General features: G+C 40.0%; 2 protein-coding genes and 1 long non-coding RNA gene across 4 annotated transcripts in view; 1 reads left to right on the forward strand and 2 right to left on the reverse strand.

Annotated features, from left to right (window-relative positions):
- The first annotated feature begins 248 nt into the window (after window positions 1-248).
- On the forward strand, window positions 249-16,245 carry zc3h15 (zinc finger CCCH-type containing 15). 2 transcript variants are annotated; one of them, XM_061911816.1, is made up of 11 exons: window positions 250-489; window positions 2,717-2,818; window positions 2,882-2,984; window positions 3,062-3,214; window positions 3,276-3,364; window positions 7,677-7,859; window positions 11,257-11,337; window positions 11,398-11,463; window positions 11,528-11,644; window positions 11,726-11,867; window positions 15,844-16,245. In XM_061911816.1, the coding sequence occupies exons 1-11, from the start codon at window positions 415-417 to the stop codon at window positions 16,011-16,013; spliced, it is 1,281 nt and encodes a 426-aa protein (XP_061767800.1). In that variant the 5' UTR covers window positions 250-414; the 3' UTR covers window positions 16,014-16,245. The 2 variants fall into 2 exon arrangements, with proteins under 2 accessions (XP_061767799.1, XP_061767800.1); XM_061911815.1 differs by having other exon boundaries at window positions 249-489; window positions 2,717-2,984.
- On the reverse strand, window positions 1,573-8,893 carry LOC133559749 (uncharacterized). Its single transcript, XR_009808268.1, has 2 exons — window positions 7,658-8,893; window positions 1,573-3,530 (listed from the first exon to the last, which is right to left on the reverse strand). It is a non-coding gene; the product is annotated as an uncharacterized LOC133559749 (long non-coding RNA).
- Window positions 16,246-16,302: 57 nt separating the features above from the next.
- Window positions 16,303-17,726, reverse strand: part of rbm45 (RNA binding motif protein 45) — a 39,495-nt gene continuing 38,071 nt past the window's right edge. The window contains exon 11 of the mRNA XM_061911814.1: window positions 16,303-16,508. The gene's annotated coding sequence lies outside the window, so the exon portion shown is untranslated. The remainder of the gene's footprint in view (window positions 16,509-17,726) is intronic.

Here is a 17,726-nt window from a genome sequence, read left to right on the forward strand (position 1 = left end):
CCAGCTCGCAGTAATGCTGATGATTGTCAATAATAATTAAAACATCTCTGTAGTAGAATTACAGTCTATTACATTTATGAATTATTTTACATTGTTGATGTTATATAATGAACCATGTGTTTGTATATTACATAGCACAGTAGTTAATGTGCTGATTTGGACTTAAATAGGAGTTTATTGGACGTAATTCCAGTCGTCATGGGCGACACTACCCGTCATGCCACGCGGCGTGACGTCACTGCGTGTCAGCAAATCACAGGCGGAGGTGGGCGGAGCCTCGGCGTCGCGGCGCACTGCTAGCATCAAGTGTGGCAACAATTAGCAGCAACAAATCCTCTTTTTTGCCCTCAAATCTTCCTCCTTTTATTCTCTAGCACACCTCGGGGACTGTAGCGTGCCTGCAACTCAGCCAACATGCCTCCGAAGAAGCCGGCTGCCCCCCCGGGGAACAAAAAGACGCAGGAGAAGAAGAAGGAAAAGATCATTGAGGTGAGGAATCACGAGTTAGCATGTAGCTAGCTAGCATCGGAGCTAACAGGACACAACATCACTCATTTACGCTAAGAAACTATCAGCAAATGTTTACTTTCCTATTCACTTCATGGCACAAACATCATTCTGCGTCGAGGAAAGTAGCTTGTTGGCGACCAGGAGGCCCTGCTGGCACGCCGATGACGTCACTACACCCAGTCCCGCGCTACTATGACGTCACTACACTGAGAACCCCGTAATAAACCAAGTACCCCGATAGGGACAAGCGGTAGGAAATGGATGGAATGACGTCACTACACTGAGCCCCCGTAATAAACCAAGTACCCCGATAGGGACAAGCGGTAGGAAATGGATGGAATGACGTCACTACACTGAGACCCCCGTAATAAACCAAGTACCCCGATAGGGACAAGCGGTAGGAAATGGATGGAATGACGTCACTACACTGAGACCCCCGTAATAAATGAAGTACCCCGATAGGGACAAGCGGTAGGAAATGGATGGAATGACGTCACTACATTGAGCCCTGCGTAATAAACCAAGTACCCCGATAGGGACAAGCGGTAGGAAATGGATGGAATGACGTCACTACACTGAGACCCTTGTAATAAATGAAGTACCCCGATAGGGACAAGCGGTAGGAAATGGATGGAATGACGTCACTACACTGAGACCCCCGTAATAAATGAAGTACCCCGATAGGGACAAGCGGTAGGAAATGAATGGAATGACGTCACTACACTGAAACCCCCGCAATAAACCAAGTACCCCGATAGGGACAAGCGGTAGGAAATGGATGGAAAGATGGAATTGTCGTCGTTATGCACCAAGTGTACCAAAATAAATCAATTATTTGTACGTGACGACTAGAAATACTAAATGTTTGTACTTGACGTGTAATAAAACCAAATCAATTGTACTTGACTGGAAAACAATATAAATATAATGTACCTCACGTGTAGAAGACACAATCAAATGGACCTAACGTGTAAAAAGGTCAATAAAATGTACTCGACGTGTATATAAATGAATGAATGATCTATATTGTCATTGTGCATGTACATGAACAGGCCCAACACATTTTAGGTTGCTTCCCTGAGGTGTTTTGCATTTAATAAAGAAGAAACCACACAATATACAGAAAGAACACAATATGTAATGTACAATATGGCCTAAGACCACTCTAAGAGGAATGTAAAAAAGGAGACAATAAAAAGTATAAAGTGACTAGTAAACTGACTAGAGAGGAATAATGCTGGTTCCCAGTGTGCTGAGTGGCTGGGAGTCAGTAGTTCTTACTTCCTGTGCTGTGCAGGCTTTTTATTCTGGATTAAATATGTAAATACACATGGTAAATGTTGTCCAGTTGGCATGTGACCACTCATTACACAGTCCAGATCGTGGCTTCCTCATCTTGCACATGAGGGTGTTTTTATTTGTATTTTATTTCTTTTTTTACATTCCAGCTGCGTTTAGTGCAGTTATGTCCCGGGGGTAGAAACTGTTCTTGAGTCTATTTGTGTGGGTTCGCATGGTTGGAAGTGGCTGTGCTGGGGTGGCACGGGTCCTTGAGTATGTTGGCTGCCTTCTTCGGGCAAATAAAGAAATCAAATGTAACTACCGTTTGAAAAAATAATCATAAAAAGATTTACCTGTTCAGGTAATTAACAAAATAAAATGTACCTGATGTGTAAAAAAAAATAAAAATAATACAGTGTATTTATTCTGGTAATAACAAAATAAAATGTACATGATGTGTTAAAGATCTAAGATTGTACCTGACAGGTAAAATAAAAAATAAAATGTACCTAATGTGTAAAAATAAAAAATAAAATGTACCTAATGTGTAAAAATACAAAATAAAATGTATCTGACGTGTAAAAAACTAAATAAAATGTACCTGACTTGTAGAAGACAAAATAAAATATACCTGATGAGTAAAAAACAAAATAAAATGTACCTAACATGTAAAAAACTAAAATGTACTCGGCGTGTAGAAGAGCAAATAAAATGTACCTGTCGAGTAAAAACATAATCAAATGTACTAGGAGTGTAAAATAATAATAAAATGTACTCGGCGTGTAGAAGAGCAAATAAAATGAGGTGTAATGTGTGGCTTAGCAAAGGTTTAAGTCAGTGGTGTCAATTACAATTGTAAATTGTGCGGACATCTTGAGTAGAAACCTTCTCTCTGTGGCCTTCATGGAATATGTTTTCACTGCAGGACAAAACGTTTGGCTTGAAGAACAAGAAAGGGGCCAAACAACAAAAGTTCATCAAGAACGTGACACAGCAAGTGAAATCTGGACCGCAAAACGTCCGACAGGTGAGGTCGACACTTCTTCTTCTGCTAGGACGTAGAGGAGAAGACCATGTGTGTGCGTCTCAGGTGGAGGGTGACAAGACCGCCAAGAAGACGGACAAGAAGAAAGAGTTGGATGAGCTCAATGAGCTCTTCAAGCCCGTAGTCGCCGCTCAGAAAGTCAGCAAAGGTTCCTCACCTGCTTGATGTTTGGAGGACCTCCAAGTCTTTCTTCTTCTTCTTCTTCAACTCTTTTGTGTCCTTCAGGCGTGGATCCCAAGTCGGTGCTGTGCGCCTTCTTCAAGCAGGGCCAGTGCACCAAAGGGGACAAGTGCAAGTTCAGCCACGACCTGTCCATGGAGAGGAAGTGCGAGAAGAAGAGCGTCTACGTGGACCAGAGGGACGAGGAGCTGGAGAAAGGTGAGCCCGGCGTCTGGCCGTGCAGAATGAAGGATAACAATGGAGTCCTGTCCCGGCCTAGACACCATGGACAACTGGGACGAGAAGAAGCTGGAGGAGGTGGTCAACAAGAAGCACGGCGAGGCTGACAAGAAAGTCAAAACTCAGATCGTAAGACCCGTTTCAAATGTTGATCACAGTACACCTCCAAGTACTCACAGGTGGACTTCAAGTCCTCAGAGGCACACACCTCAAGTAGACTCACTGAGAAGATGCTTAGGGTTCTACTTCAATGTGCGGTTCTTGATCGGTTCTCATGTGGATGAAAGGGGAGCAACTTTGTTTTGTTCAGGAAACAACACCAGGATTCAAGAACATATAACATGTGAACATTACAACATACAAACATAACATGTGAATGTAACATACTTACATACTATAACATGTGAACATGCGATATAACATACTTACATACTATAACATGTGAACATGATACAACATACTTACATACTATAACATGTGAACATGCGATATAACATACTTACATACTATAACATGTGAACATGCGATATAACATACTTACATACTATAACATGTGAACATGATACAACATACTTACATACTATAACATGTGAACATGCGATATAACATACTTACATACTATAACATGTGAACATGCGATATAACATACTTACATACTATAACATGTGAACATGATACAACATACTTACATACTATAACATGTGAACATGCGATATAACATACTTACATACTATAACATGTGAACATGCGATATAACATACTTACATACTATAACATGTGAACATGATATAACATACTTACATAATATAACATGTGAACATGATACAACATACTTACATACTATAACATGTGAACATGATACAACATACTTACATACTATAACATGTGAACATGATATAACATACTTACATACTATAACATGTGAACATGCGATATAACATACATACTATAACATGTGAACATGATATAACATACTTACATACTATAACATGTGAACATGCGATATAACATACATACTATAACATGTGAACATGATACAACATACTTACATACTATAACATGTGAACATGATATAACATACTTACATACTATAACATGTGAACATGATACAACATACTTACATACTATAACATGTGAACATGATATAACATACTTACATACTATAACATGTGAACATGCGATATAACATACATACTATAACATGTGAACATGATATAACATACTTACATACTATAACATGTGAACATGATACAACATACTTACATACTATAACATGTGAACATGATACAACATACTTACATACTATAACATGTGAACATGATACAACATACTTACATACTATAACATGTGAACATGATACAACATACTTACATACTATAACATGTGAACATGATATAACATACTTACATACTATAACATGTGAACATGCGATATAACATACATACTATAACATGTGAACATGATATAACATACTTACATACTATAACATGTGAACATGATATAACATACTTACATACTATAACATGTGAACATGATACAACATACTTACATACTATAACATGTGAACATGATACAACATACTTACATACTATAACATGTGAACATGCGATAACATACTTACATACTATAACATGTGAACATGATATAACATACTTACATACTATAACATGTGAACATGCGATATAACATACTTACATACTATAACATGTGAACATGATATTACTTACATACTATAACATGTGAAAATGATATAACATACTTACATACTATAACATGTGAACATGATATAACATACTTACATACTATAACATGTGACCATGCGATATAACATACTTACATACTATAACATGTGAACATGATATAACATACTTACATACTATAACATGTGAACATGATACAACATACTTACATACTATAACATGTGAACATGATATTACTTACATAATATAACATGTGAACATGATATAACATACTTACATACTATAACATGTGAACATGATACAACATACTTACATACTATAACATGTGAACATGCGATATAACATACTTACATACTATAACATGTGAACATGATATAACATGCATACATACATACTATAACATGTGAACATGATATAACATACTTACATACTATAACATGTGAACATGATATAACATACATACATACATACTATAACATGTGAACATGATATAACATACTTACATACTATAACATGTGAACATGATATAACATACATACTATAACATGTGAACATGATATAACATACTTACAGTACATACTATAACATGTGAACATGATATAACATACTTACATACTATAACATGTGAACATGATATAACATACTTACATACTATAACATGTGAACATTGCAACATACAAAAATAACATGTGAATGTAACATACTTACATACTATAACATGTGAACATGATATAAAATACTTACATACTATAACATGTGAACATGATATAACATACTTACATACTATAACATGTGAACATGATACAACATACTTACTTACTATAACGTGAACATGATACAACATACTTACATACTATAACATGTGAACATGATACAACATACTTACATGCTATAACATGTGAACATGATATAACATACTTACATACTATAACATGTGAACATGCGATATAACATACTTACATACTATAACATGTGAACATGATATAACATACTTACATACTATAACATGTGAACATGATATAACATACTTACATACTATAACATGTGAACATGATATAACATACTTACATACTATAACATGTGAACATGATATAACATACTTACATACTATAACATGTGAACATGCGATATAACATACTTACATACTATAACATGTGAACATGATATAACATACTTACATACTATAACATGTGAACATGATATAACATACTTACATACTATAACATGTGAACATGATACAACATACTTACATAATATAACATGTGAACATAATACAACATACTTACATACTATAACATGTGAACATGATATAACATACTTACATACTATAACATGTGAACATGATATAACATACTTACATACTATAACATATGAACATGAGATATAACATACTTACATACTATAACATGTGAACATGATATAACATACTTACATACTATAACATGTGAACATGATATAACATACTTACATACTATAACATATGAACATGAGATATAACATACTTACATACTATAACATGTGAACATGATATAACATACTTACATACTATAACATGTGAACATGATATAACATACTTACATACTATAACATATGAACATGAGATATAACATACTTACATACTATAACATGTGAACATGATATAACATACTTACATACTATAACATGTGAACATGATATAACATACTTACATACTATAACATATGAACATGAGATATAACATACTTACATAACATGTGAACATCAGCTACATAATACTTACATAACATGTGAACATGATACAACATACTTACATGCTATAACATGTGAACATGATATAACATACATACTATAACATGTGAACATGCGATATAACATACTTACATACTATAACATGTGAACATGATAAAACATACTTACATACTATAACATGTGAACATGATATAACATACTTACATACTATAACATGTGAACATGATATAACATACTTACATACTATAACATGTGAACATGCGATATAACATACTTACATACTATAACATGTGAACATGATATAACATACTTACATACTATAACATGTGAACATGATATAACATACTTACATACTATAACATGTGAACATGATACAACATACTTACATAATATAACATGTGAACATAATACAACATACTTACATACTATAACATGTGAACATGATATAACATACTTACATACTATAACATGTGAACATGATATAACATACTTACATACTATAACATATGAACATGAGATATAACATACTTACATACTATAACATGTGAACATGATATAACATACTTACATACTATAACATGTGAACATGATATAACATACTTACATACTATAACATATGAACATGAGATATAACATACTTACATAACATGTGAACATCAGCTACATAATACTTACATAACATGTGAACATGATATAACATACTTACATAACATGTGAACATAAGGTATAACATACTTACATAATATAACATACATAGTATAACATACTCACATAATATAACATACTTACATAATATAACATACTCACATAATATAACACACTTACATAATATAACATACTTACATAATATAACATACATATTATAACATACTCACATAATATAGCATACTTACATAATATAACATACACAATATAACATACTTACATAATATAACATACTTACATAATATAATAAACTTACATAATATAACGTGCTCTTCACATAACTACACACCTGCTTTGATTTTGCACAGGTGTGTAAATTCTTCCTGGAGGCCATTGAGAACAACAAATATGGCTGGTTCTGGGTGTGCCCAGCAGGGGGCGACACCTGCATGTACCGCCATGCCCTGCCGCCCGGCTTCGTGCTGAAGAAAGACAAGAAGAAGGAGGAGAAAGAGGAGGAAATCTCTATGGAGGAGCTAATAGAGAGAGAGGTAAAGAAGGGCATCAAACATGGCCGTTACATCGCTACAGGTGTTTAAAATAGAGAGAGAGGTAAAGAAGGGCATCAAACATGGCCGTTACATCGCTACAGGTGTTTAAAATAGAGCGAGGGGTAAAGAAGGGCATCAAACATGGCCGTTACATCGCTACAGGTGTTTAAAATAGAGAGAGAGGTAAAGAAGGGCATCAAACATGGCCGTTACATCGCTACAGGTGTTTAAAATAGAGCGAGGGGTAAAGAAGGGCATCAAACATGGCCGTTACATCGCTACAGGTGTTTAAAATAGAGAGGGGTAAAGAAGGGCATCAAACATGGCCGTTACATCGCTACAGGTGTTTAAAATAGAGAGAGGTAAAGAAGGGCATCAAACATGTCCGTTACATCGCTACAGGTGTTTAAAATAGAGAGAGAGGTAAAGAAGGGCATCAAACATGGCCGTTACATCGCTACAGGTGTTTAAAATAGAGAGAGACATAAAGAAGGGCATCAAACATGGCCGTTACATCGGTACAGGTGTTTTAAAATAGAGAGAGATAAAGAAGGGCATCAAAGATGGCTGCTCCATCGCTACAGGTGTTTAAAATAGAGCGAGGGGTAAAGAAGGGCTCTCAAACATGGCCGTTACATCGCTACAGGTGTTTAAAATAGAGAGAGAGGTAAAGAAGGGCATCAAACATGGCCGTTACATCGCTACAGGTGTTTAAAATAGAGAGAGGGGTAAAGAAGGGCATCAAACATGGCCGTTACATCGCTACAGGTGTTTAAAATAGAGAGAGGGGTAAAGAAGGGCATCAAACATGGCCGTAACATCGCTACAGGTGTTTAAAATAGAGAGAGGGGTAAAGAAGGGCATCAAACATGGCCGTTACATCGCTACAGGTGTTTAAAATAGAGAGAGGGGTAAAGAAGGGCATCAAACATGGCCATTAGATCGCTACAGGTGTTTAAAATAGAGATTAAGAAGGGCATCAAAGATGGCTGCTCCATCGCTACAGGTGTTTAAAATAGAGATTAAGAAGGGCATCAAACATGGCCGTTACATCGCTACAGGTGTTTAAAACAGAGAGAGAGGTAAAGAAGGGCATCAAACATGGCCGTTACATCGCTACAGGTGTTTAAAATAGAGAGAGGGGTAAAGAAGGGCTCTCAAACATGGCCGTTACATCGCTACAGGTGTTTAAAGTAGAGGGATCAGGATGGCTGCTACAGGTGTTTAAAGTACAGAGAGAGATAAATCTGTCCGCCACAGGTGTTCCAACCTCTCCTGTGGTCTCCCCACCAGCGCTCAGCACTGGGTGCTACAGGTGTTTAAAGTAGAGAGCGTGATAAAGATGGTGTTCCTGTGGTCTCCCCACCAGCGCTCAGCACTGGGTGCTACAGGTGTTTAAAGTAGAGAGATAAAGATGGTGTTCCTGTGGTCTCCCCACCAGCGCTCAGCACTGGGTGCTACAGGTGTTTAAAGTAGAGAGCGTGATAAAGATGGTGTTCCTGTGGTCTCCCCACCAGCGCTCAGCACTGGGTGCTACAGGTGTTTAAAGTAGAGAGATAAAGATGGTGTTCCTGTGGTCTCCCCACCAGCACTCAGCACTGGGTGCTACAGGTGTTTAAAGTAGAGAGCGTGATAAAGATGGTGTTCCTGTGGTCTCCCCACCAGCACTCAGCACTGGGTGCTACAGGTGTTTAAAGTAGAGAGCGTGATAAAGATGGTGTTCCTGTGGTCTCCCCACCAGCACTCAGCACTGGGTGCTACAGGTTTTTAAAGTAGAGAGCGTGATAAAGATGGTGTTCCTGTGGTCTCCCCACCAGCGCTCAGCACTGGGTGCTACAGGTGTTTAAAGTAGAGAAAGAGATAAAGATGGTGTTCCTGTGGTCTCCCCACCAGCACTCAGCACTGGGTGCTACAGGTGTTTAAAGTAGAGAGCGTGATAAAGATGGTGTTCCTGTGGTCTCCCCACCAGCACTCAGCACTGGGTGCTACAGGTGTTTAAAGTAGAGAGCGTGATAAAGATGGTGTTCCTGTGGTCTCCCTACCAGCACTCAGCACTGGGTGCTACAGGTGTTTAAAGTAGAGAGCGTGATAAAGATGGTGTTCCTGTGGTCTCCCCACCAGCGCTCAGCACTGGGTGCTACAGGTGTTTAAAGTAGAGAGATAAAGATGGTGTTCCTGTGGTCTCCCCACCAGCACTCAGCACTGGGTGCTACAGGTGTTTAAAGTAGAGAGCGTGATAAAGATGGTGTTCCTGTGGTCTCCCCACCAGCGCTCAGCACTGGGTGCTACAGGTGTTTAAAGTAGAGAGCGTGATAAAGATGGTGTTCCTGTGGTCTCCCCACCAGCGCTCAGCACTGGGTGCTACAGGTGTTTAAAGTAGAGAGCGTGATAAAGATGGTGTTCCTGTGGTCTCCCCACCAGCACTCAGCACTGGGTGCTACAGGTGTTTAAAGTAGAGAGCGTGATAAAGATGGTGTTCCTGTGGTCTCCCCACCAGCACTCAGCACTGGGTGCTACAGGTTTTTAAAGTAGAGAGCGTGATAAAGATGGTGTTCCTGTGGTCTCCCCACCAGCGCTCAGCACTGGGTGCTACAGGTGTTTAAAGTAGAGAAAGAGATAAAGATGGTGTTCCTGTGGTCTCCCCACCAGCACTCAGCACTGGGTGCTACAGGTGTTTAAAGTAGAGAGCGTGATAAAGATGGTGTTCCTGTGGTCTCCCCACCAGCACTCAGCACTGGGTGCTACAGGTGTTTAAAGTAGAGAGCGTGATAAAGATGGTGTTCCTGTGGTCTCCCTACCAGCACTCAGCACTGGGTGCTACAGGTGTTTAAAGTAGAGAGCGTGATAAAGATGGTGTTCCTGTGGTCTCCCCACCAGCGCTCAGCACTGGGTGCTACAGGTGTTTAAAGTAGAGAGATAAAGATGGTGTTCCTGTGGTCTCCCCACCAGCACTCAGCACTGGGTGCTACAGGTGTTTAAAGTAGAGAGCGTGATAAAGATGGTGTTCCTGTGGTCTCCCCACCAGCGCTCAGCACTGGGTGCTACAGGTGTTTAAAGTAGAGAGCGTGATAAAGATGGTGTTCCTGTGGTCTCCCCACCAGCGCTCAGCACTGGGTGCTACAGGTGTTTAAAGTAGAGAGATAAAGATGGTGTTCCTGTGGTCTCCCCACCAGCGCTCAGCACTGGGTGCTACAGGTGTTTAAAGTAGAGAGCGTGATAAAGATGGTGTTCCTGTGGTCTCCCCACCAGCACTCAGCACTGGGTGCTACAGGTGTTTAAAGTAGAGAGATAAAGATGGTGTTCCTGTGGTCTCCCCACCAGCGCTCAGCACTGGGTGCTACAGGTGTTTAAAGTAGAGAGCGTGATAAAGATGGTGTTCCTGTGGTCTCCCCACCAGCGCTCAGCACTGGGTCCCAGCGTGACCCGCATCACTCTGGAGACCTTCCTGGCGTGGAAGAGGAGGAAGAGGCAGGACAAGGTGTGACAGGTGATGACAGGTGGTGACAGGTGTGCAGGGGTTACAGGTGAGCTCTGACAGGTGGAGAAAGCGAGGGAGGAGATGGAGAAGAAGAAGGCGGACTTCAAGGCCGGCAGGTCGCTGGTGGTGAGTTGCTGCTTACCACCATGATTGTCCCAGCACACCTCTGATGTCAGCACGTGGCCCGCAGGTCAGCGGTCGCGAGGTCTTTGAGTTCCGACCCGAGCTTGTGGACGACGATGACGAGGAGGCGCTCGACGCCCGATATGCCAACGAGGATGAGGAGGAGGAGGATGAGGAGGAAGAGGTGATGCATGATGATGATGATGATGATGTTGTTGTTGTGCTGGATGTCTTCATGCTTGATGGTCTTGCATCTCACCTTCAGACCCACAACTCCCAGGTCCAGGTCCAGGACATAGACCTGTCCCGCTTCGTCCCTCAGGAGGTGGACGACACAGGTATAACTGTGGCTGCCAGGGACCGCTTCTCCTCCAGGACCAAGACTCCCATGGTGGCTCAGGACCATGGTAAGTAATCCTCACAGGGGAAGTGCACTTTGGGGGGGGACTCAGGGATGTCAACTGTTGTCATGACGACTCAGGCATGTCCTCTGTCGTCATGACGACTCAGGCATGTCCTCTGTCGTCATGACGACTCAGGGATGTCCTCTGAGTCGTCATGACGACTCAGGGATGTCCTCTGTCGTCATGACGACTCAGGCATGTCCTCTGTCGTCATGACGACTCAGGGATGTCCTCTGTCGTCATGACGACTCAGGCATGTCCTCTGTCGTCATGACGACTCAGGGATGTCCTCTGAGTCGTCATGACGACTCAGGGATGTCCTCTGTCGTCATGACGACTCAGGCATGTCCTCTGTCGTCATGACGACTCAGGGATGTCCTCTGTCGTCATGACGACTCAGGCATGTCCTCTGTCGTCATGACGACTCAGGGATGTCCTCTGTCGTCATGACGACTCAGGCATGTCCTCTGTCGTCATGACGACTCAGGGATGTCCTCTGTCGTCATGATCAGAGGTGGGTAAAGTAGCCACAAATTGTACTCAAGTAAGAGTTCTGTTACTTTAGAGATTTATTACTCAAGTAAAAGTAAGGAATAGTCACTCAAATATTTACTTGAGTAAAAGTAAAAAGTATGTTGTGAAAAAACTACTCAAGTACTGAGTAACTGATGAGTAACCTGTTGGTTTAATGATTACGGCAACAAATAAAACATAAAAATAGCAATGAGCAAATTCAGAGCCAGGGAAGTCTCTTAAGCAGCTAAAACAATAATATATATTAAAAATTTGTACATTAAAATAAAATAAAAAATAAGGCACATTGAGCCACAATAACTTGACATCAACGAGGCCCAGTAGGATTTCAATGATTGATTGATACTTTTATTAGTAGATTGCACAGTACAGTACATATTCCCTACAATTGACCACTAAATGCTAACACCCCAATAAGTTGTTCAACGTTAATTACTTAATAAATGACCAAGTCGAGGTGATCTACCTCATATATACATACACACACATATCATTATATATATATATATATATATATATATATACACACATATATACACATATACATATATATATATATATATATATATACACATATCATATACACACATATCATATATATATATATATATATATATATATATACACACACATATATATATAAGATATATATATATATACACACATATATATATATATGTGTATATATATATATATATATATATACATACATTTACATATAGTATATAATTTGTATTTATCTATTTTGCCGTTTTTGTTGACATGTTAAAGGTGTTTTAATGAATATACATGCATGTGTAACACATATAGATTCCTATCTTTCATGAAGACAAGAATATAAGTTGGTGTATTACCTGATTCTGATGACTTGCATTGATTGGAATCAGACGTCCACATTTTCAAATGAAGGAGAAAAAAAGTTCCTCCTTCCTGTCTAATACCACATGAAAGTGGTTGGTTTTTGGCATCTTATTTGTCCAGCTTCCATATTGTTTTATACACTTTACAAGAAATACATTGGCAGTAAACTCCGTAGCTTGCTAGCTTCTTTGCGCTGGCTTGCGGAGACTCTTATTTTGTTAGCGCAGGCGCGATGGAGCGGCGCTTTTATTGTGAAGACAGGAACTGTGCGATCAGTCTTTAGGCTTTTGACGGGAAGTACGGTTGAAATAAAAAGTGTCTTTTTTCCTTTACACTTATGATTGAAACTTTTATTAGTAGATTGCACAGTACAGTACATATTCCCTACAGTTGACCACTAAATGGTAACACCCCAATAAGTTGTTCAACTTGTTTAAGTCGGGGTCCACCTTCATCAATTCATGGTAGTCATGTGACCGCCTGGCTCTGTTTGATTGGTCCACGGTCACCCGTGACTGCATGTGATTGGTGAAAGGCAGACATGCTAGATCCTACTTTGAAAAACCAAAACAAACATTAATAGATCGATAAAAAAAGTAGCAAGTAGCGAGCTGAATGTAGATAATTGGAGCGGAGTAAAAGTAGCGTTTCTTCTCTATAAATATACTCAAGTAAAAGTATGTTGCATAAAAACTACTCTTAGAAGTAGAGGGTTCCAGGTTCAATCCCCGCTTCCACCATCCTAGTCACTGCCGTTGTGTCCTTGGGCAAGACATCTGCTGCCAGTGCCACCCACACGGCTTTAAATTGAACTTACATATTGGCTTTCACTATGTAAAAGTGCTTTGAGTCACTAAGAAAAGCGCTATATAAATATAATTCACCTGACTTCAGACTTTGTGAGAGCCAACAGCAGTTACTTTGGGACAAATTATGATGCAGAACATTACATTTTTGAACCCGAACACAAAGAGGATGAGCAATAAGTTTTTAGCCGCCGAGTGCTAAACAGATGTAGCTTTATTGTGACACTATAGCATTAGCAGCATTGCTAGGTGCTAAACATACAAACTAACCACAATAACATAATGATACAATATATAATCTACTAGCAGGTGAGAGATGCATCAATTATAATTTAGTATGTACTTTTAGCACGTTTAAGACCAAGCAGCATAAGCTCACTGCTATCGACACACCACTAAAATAGTCCGTCTGCGTTAGCGCTTGTAATAACACTATTACTCCTATTTGGTTCATTTTCAGGTCACCACATGGAAATGGAATATTGTTGGTATTTATGTTTTTAGAGAGTACAATGACAGCTCCCTCCATCTTTTGACTCAATTGTTAGATATTTATTTACCATTTAGAATGCATAAAAACACATGAATGATGAACAGCACATATTTACAATGTTTGCATATTTCCGGTATGACTGCCTAATAATACGGTAAGAGTGCAGAAGTGTGACTACTCTGATGTAGAATCTACAAAAATTACCCAAGGTGTTTGGAGTGGAATAATCAAAACGGCCGACTGAATGTTGACGTTTAGACAACGTTTTCATATACTTTGTGGATTATAAATACAATTGATATGTTTAATGGACACCATGTGGGTGTGGCTTGTGCAGCCCTTTTAGACGCTGGTGATTTTGGGCTATATACCCTATTTCCTTGAATTGCCGCCGGGGCGCTAATTAATTTAAAACCTCTTCTCACTCCGGCACTTACCAAAGTCATGCTATAAATTTAGGCCTGCGCTTATAAATTTGAGTGTGATGTAAGGATACCATCATAAAAAGAACATTTATTAAAAAAACGTTTTAATGGTCTTACCTTTACTTAAAGTCCATGCGCAGCTCCTTCTGATCAAAAGCATTGATAACTTGTTTATAGAAGTCTTCCTTATCTTTCTTCAGTTTTAAAAGTCTCTCTGTCTCAATGGAGATCTTCCTTTATTACTTCCTGCTTTGATTGAAAGTCCAGTTTAGAAAACTGTTTTATTTTAGATATGTAATCCTCCATGTTAAAAGTGCAAGCGAGAGGAAAAAATAAACGATCGCTGCTCACTCTTGCTGCTTGTTGTCACTTCTTCTGCAGCCGAGTAGTCGCAAGAAGGATCACTAGCGCCCTCTACCACCAGGAGGCGGGAGTCATTTAATGACTCATATTTGACACACGCAGCTACGGTATATTAAGAAAACATAGCTGCTTACTGTTCTTTTTAGCATATTCAATAGCTTGGACCTTAAATCCTACTGAATAGTTCTTAATCTTCTACCTTTTATGCGATTTCAAATGATTAAAATCAGCCTCCTCCATTTTGAAAATGATGACAGTTGAAGTGTCACTCGTGACGTGACGAGTTTGACCCGGCAGAAATTCTACACATATGCTAATTATTTGGCGAAACGAGTTTGACCCGGCGGAAATTCTAGGCAGGTGATACTATATACCCGGCGGCAATTCAAGGAAATACGGTAAGTAAACATTGAATGAAGTCAACTTGCTTTTACTCTCTACTGATACTTTACATTAAGTGAAGACAAAGAAAGTCAAAGTGACTTTTGTGCCCACAGAGCAGTTGAACGGAGCTTGTGGTGGCACCGAAGCCAACGTCCCACCAGGGGGTGAGGAGGAGGAGGAGGAGGAGGAGGAAGAGGACGTACCGGTGGATGAGAACTTGTTCACTGGAGAGGATCTAGAAGATCTAGACGAGGAGCTCAACACGCTGGCCTTGGACGACTGAGCAGGACAAACTTAAGGACCACAAAAGACTGACGGACATATATGGTCACATGACTGTCTGACTCCGCCCCCCTGGTGTAAAGAAGTGGTGAAAACGCTGATTCTGTTCTAAGAAATGCAGCCGGTTCCTTCTCTAACGACGTCACCTTCTTGTTGGCCTAGAACCAAAGGAGACTTCAGTCTTGCTGGGACTGGAAGTGATGTTCATGAATTAAATAGTCAATCAATTATTATTATTGTTGTTGTTATTGTTGTCTGAGGTGAGCAGGAAGTCACACGGGGAAACCACATGGATGTTCAACAGTTTATTTCTACTTGAAGGCAGGAAAAAAAACTTGGGGCGAGAACGTCAAAGGAAAAAGTTCTGTGGCCGCCGTGCACAAGTGTGAAGGAAAATCAAACAAGTGTGATCCACATGCAAGGTCAAAGGTCGTGTCAACAGGTCGGTCCAAAGAGTGGCTGTCGGTCAGGTCAAGGTGTCAGTCAAAACAGTCGCCTGGGAAACAAGAAGCTGCACAGTTACTCACGCACACACGTCATGTGACTATGGAGGATCAAGTCTTCTGTCATGCAATACTACTAATGCACCAGCAGAGAGCAGTGTTGTACAGTAATGCACCAGCAGAGGGCAGTGTTGTACTACTACTACTACTAATGAATGCACCAGCAGAGGGCAGTGTTGTACTACTACTAATAATGCACCAGCAGAGAGCAGTGTTGTACTACTACTAATACACCAGCAGAGATCAGTGTTGTACTACTACTACTACTAATGCACCAGCAGAGAGCAGTGTTGTACTACTACTACTACTAATGCACCAGCAGAGGGCAGTGTTGTACTACTACTACTACTAATGAATGCACCAGCAGAGGGCAGTGTACTACTACTAATGCACCAGCAGAGGGCAGTGTTGTACTACTACTAATGAATGCACCAGCAGAGGGCAGTGTTGTACTACTACTACTAATGCACCAGCAGAGGGCAGTGTTGTACTACTACTACTAATGCACCAGCAGAGGGCAGTGTTGTACTACTACTACTAATACACCAGCAGAGGGCAGTGTTGTACTACTACTACTAATGCACCAGCAGAGAGCAGTGTACTACTACTAATACACCAGCAGAGGGCAGTGTTGTACTACTACTACTAATACACCAGCAGAGGGCAGTGTTGTACTACTACTACTACTACTAATGAATGCACCAGCAGAGGGCAGTGTACTACTACTAATGCACCAGCAGAGGGCAGTGTTGTACTACTACTACTAATGCACCAGCAGAGGGCAGTGTACTACTACTAATGCACCAGCAGAGGGCAGTGTTGTACTACTACTACTAATGCACCAGCAGAGGGCAGTGTTGTACTACTACTACTAATGCACCAGCAGAGGGCAGTGTTGTACTACTACTACTACTAATGCACCAGCAGAGGGCAGTGTTGTACTACTACTCCTAATAATGCACCAGCAGAGAGCAGTGTTGTACTACTACTAATACACCAGCAGAGGGCAGTGTTGTACTACTACTGATGCACCAGCGGAGGGCAGTGTTGTACTACTACTACTAATGCACCAGCAGAGATCAGTGTTGTACTACTACTAATGCACCAGCAGAGAGCAGTGTTGTACTACTACTACTAATGCACCAGCAGAGATCAGTGTTGTACTACTACTAATGCACCAGCAGAGAGCAGTGTTGTACTACTACTACTAA

The sequence above is a fragment of the Nerophis ophidion genome, linkage group LG09, assembly GCF_033978795.1.
Source record: "Nerophis ophidion isolate RoL-2023_Sa linkage group LG09, RoL_Noph_v1.0, whole genome shotgun sequence".
NCBI classification, from domain to species: Eukaryota; Metazoa; Chordata; class Actinopteri; order Syngnathiformes; family Syngnathidae; genus Nerophis; species Nerophis ophidion.

Bases quoted from the DNA above. Each gene is read 5' to 3' on its own strand.
- zc3h15 (XM_061911815.1), top strand. From the start codon at position 415: ATGCCTCCGAAGAAGCCGGCTGCCCCCCCGGGGAACAAAAAGACGCAG. The intron at 2,985-3,061 runs GTTCCTCACCTG...TGTGTCCTTCAG, and splicing joins CGCTCAGAAAGTCAGCAAAG to GCGTGGATCCCAAGTCGGTG. The intron at 11,338-11,397 runs GTGTGACAGGTG...GAGCTCTGACAG, and splicing joins GGAGGAAGAGGCAGGACAAG to GTGGAGAAAGCGAGGGAGGA.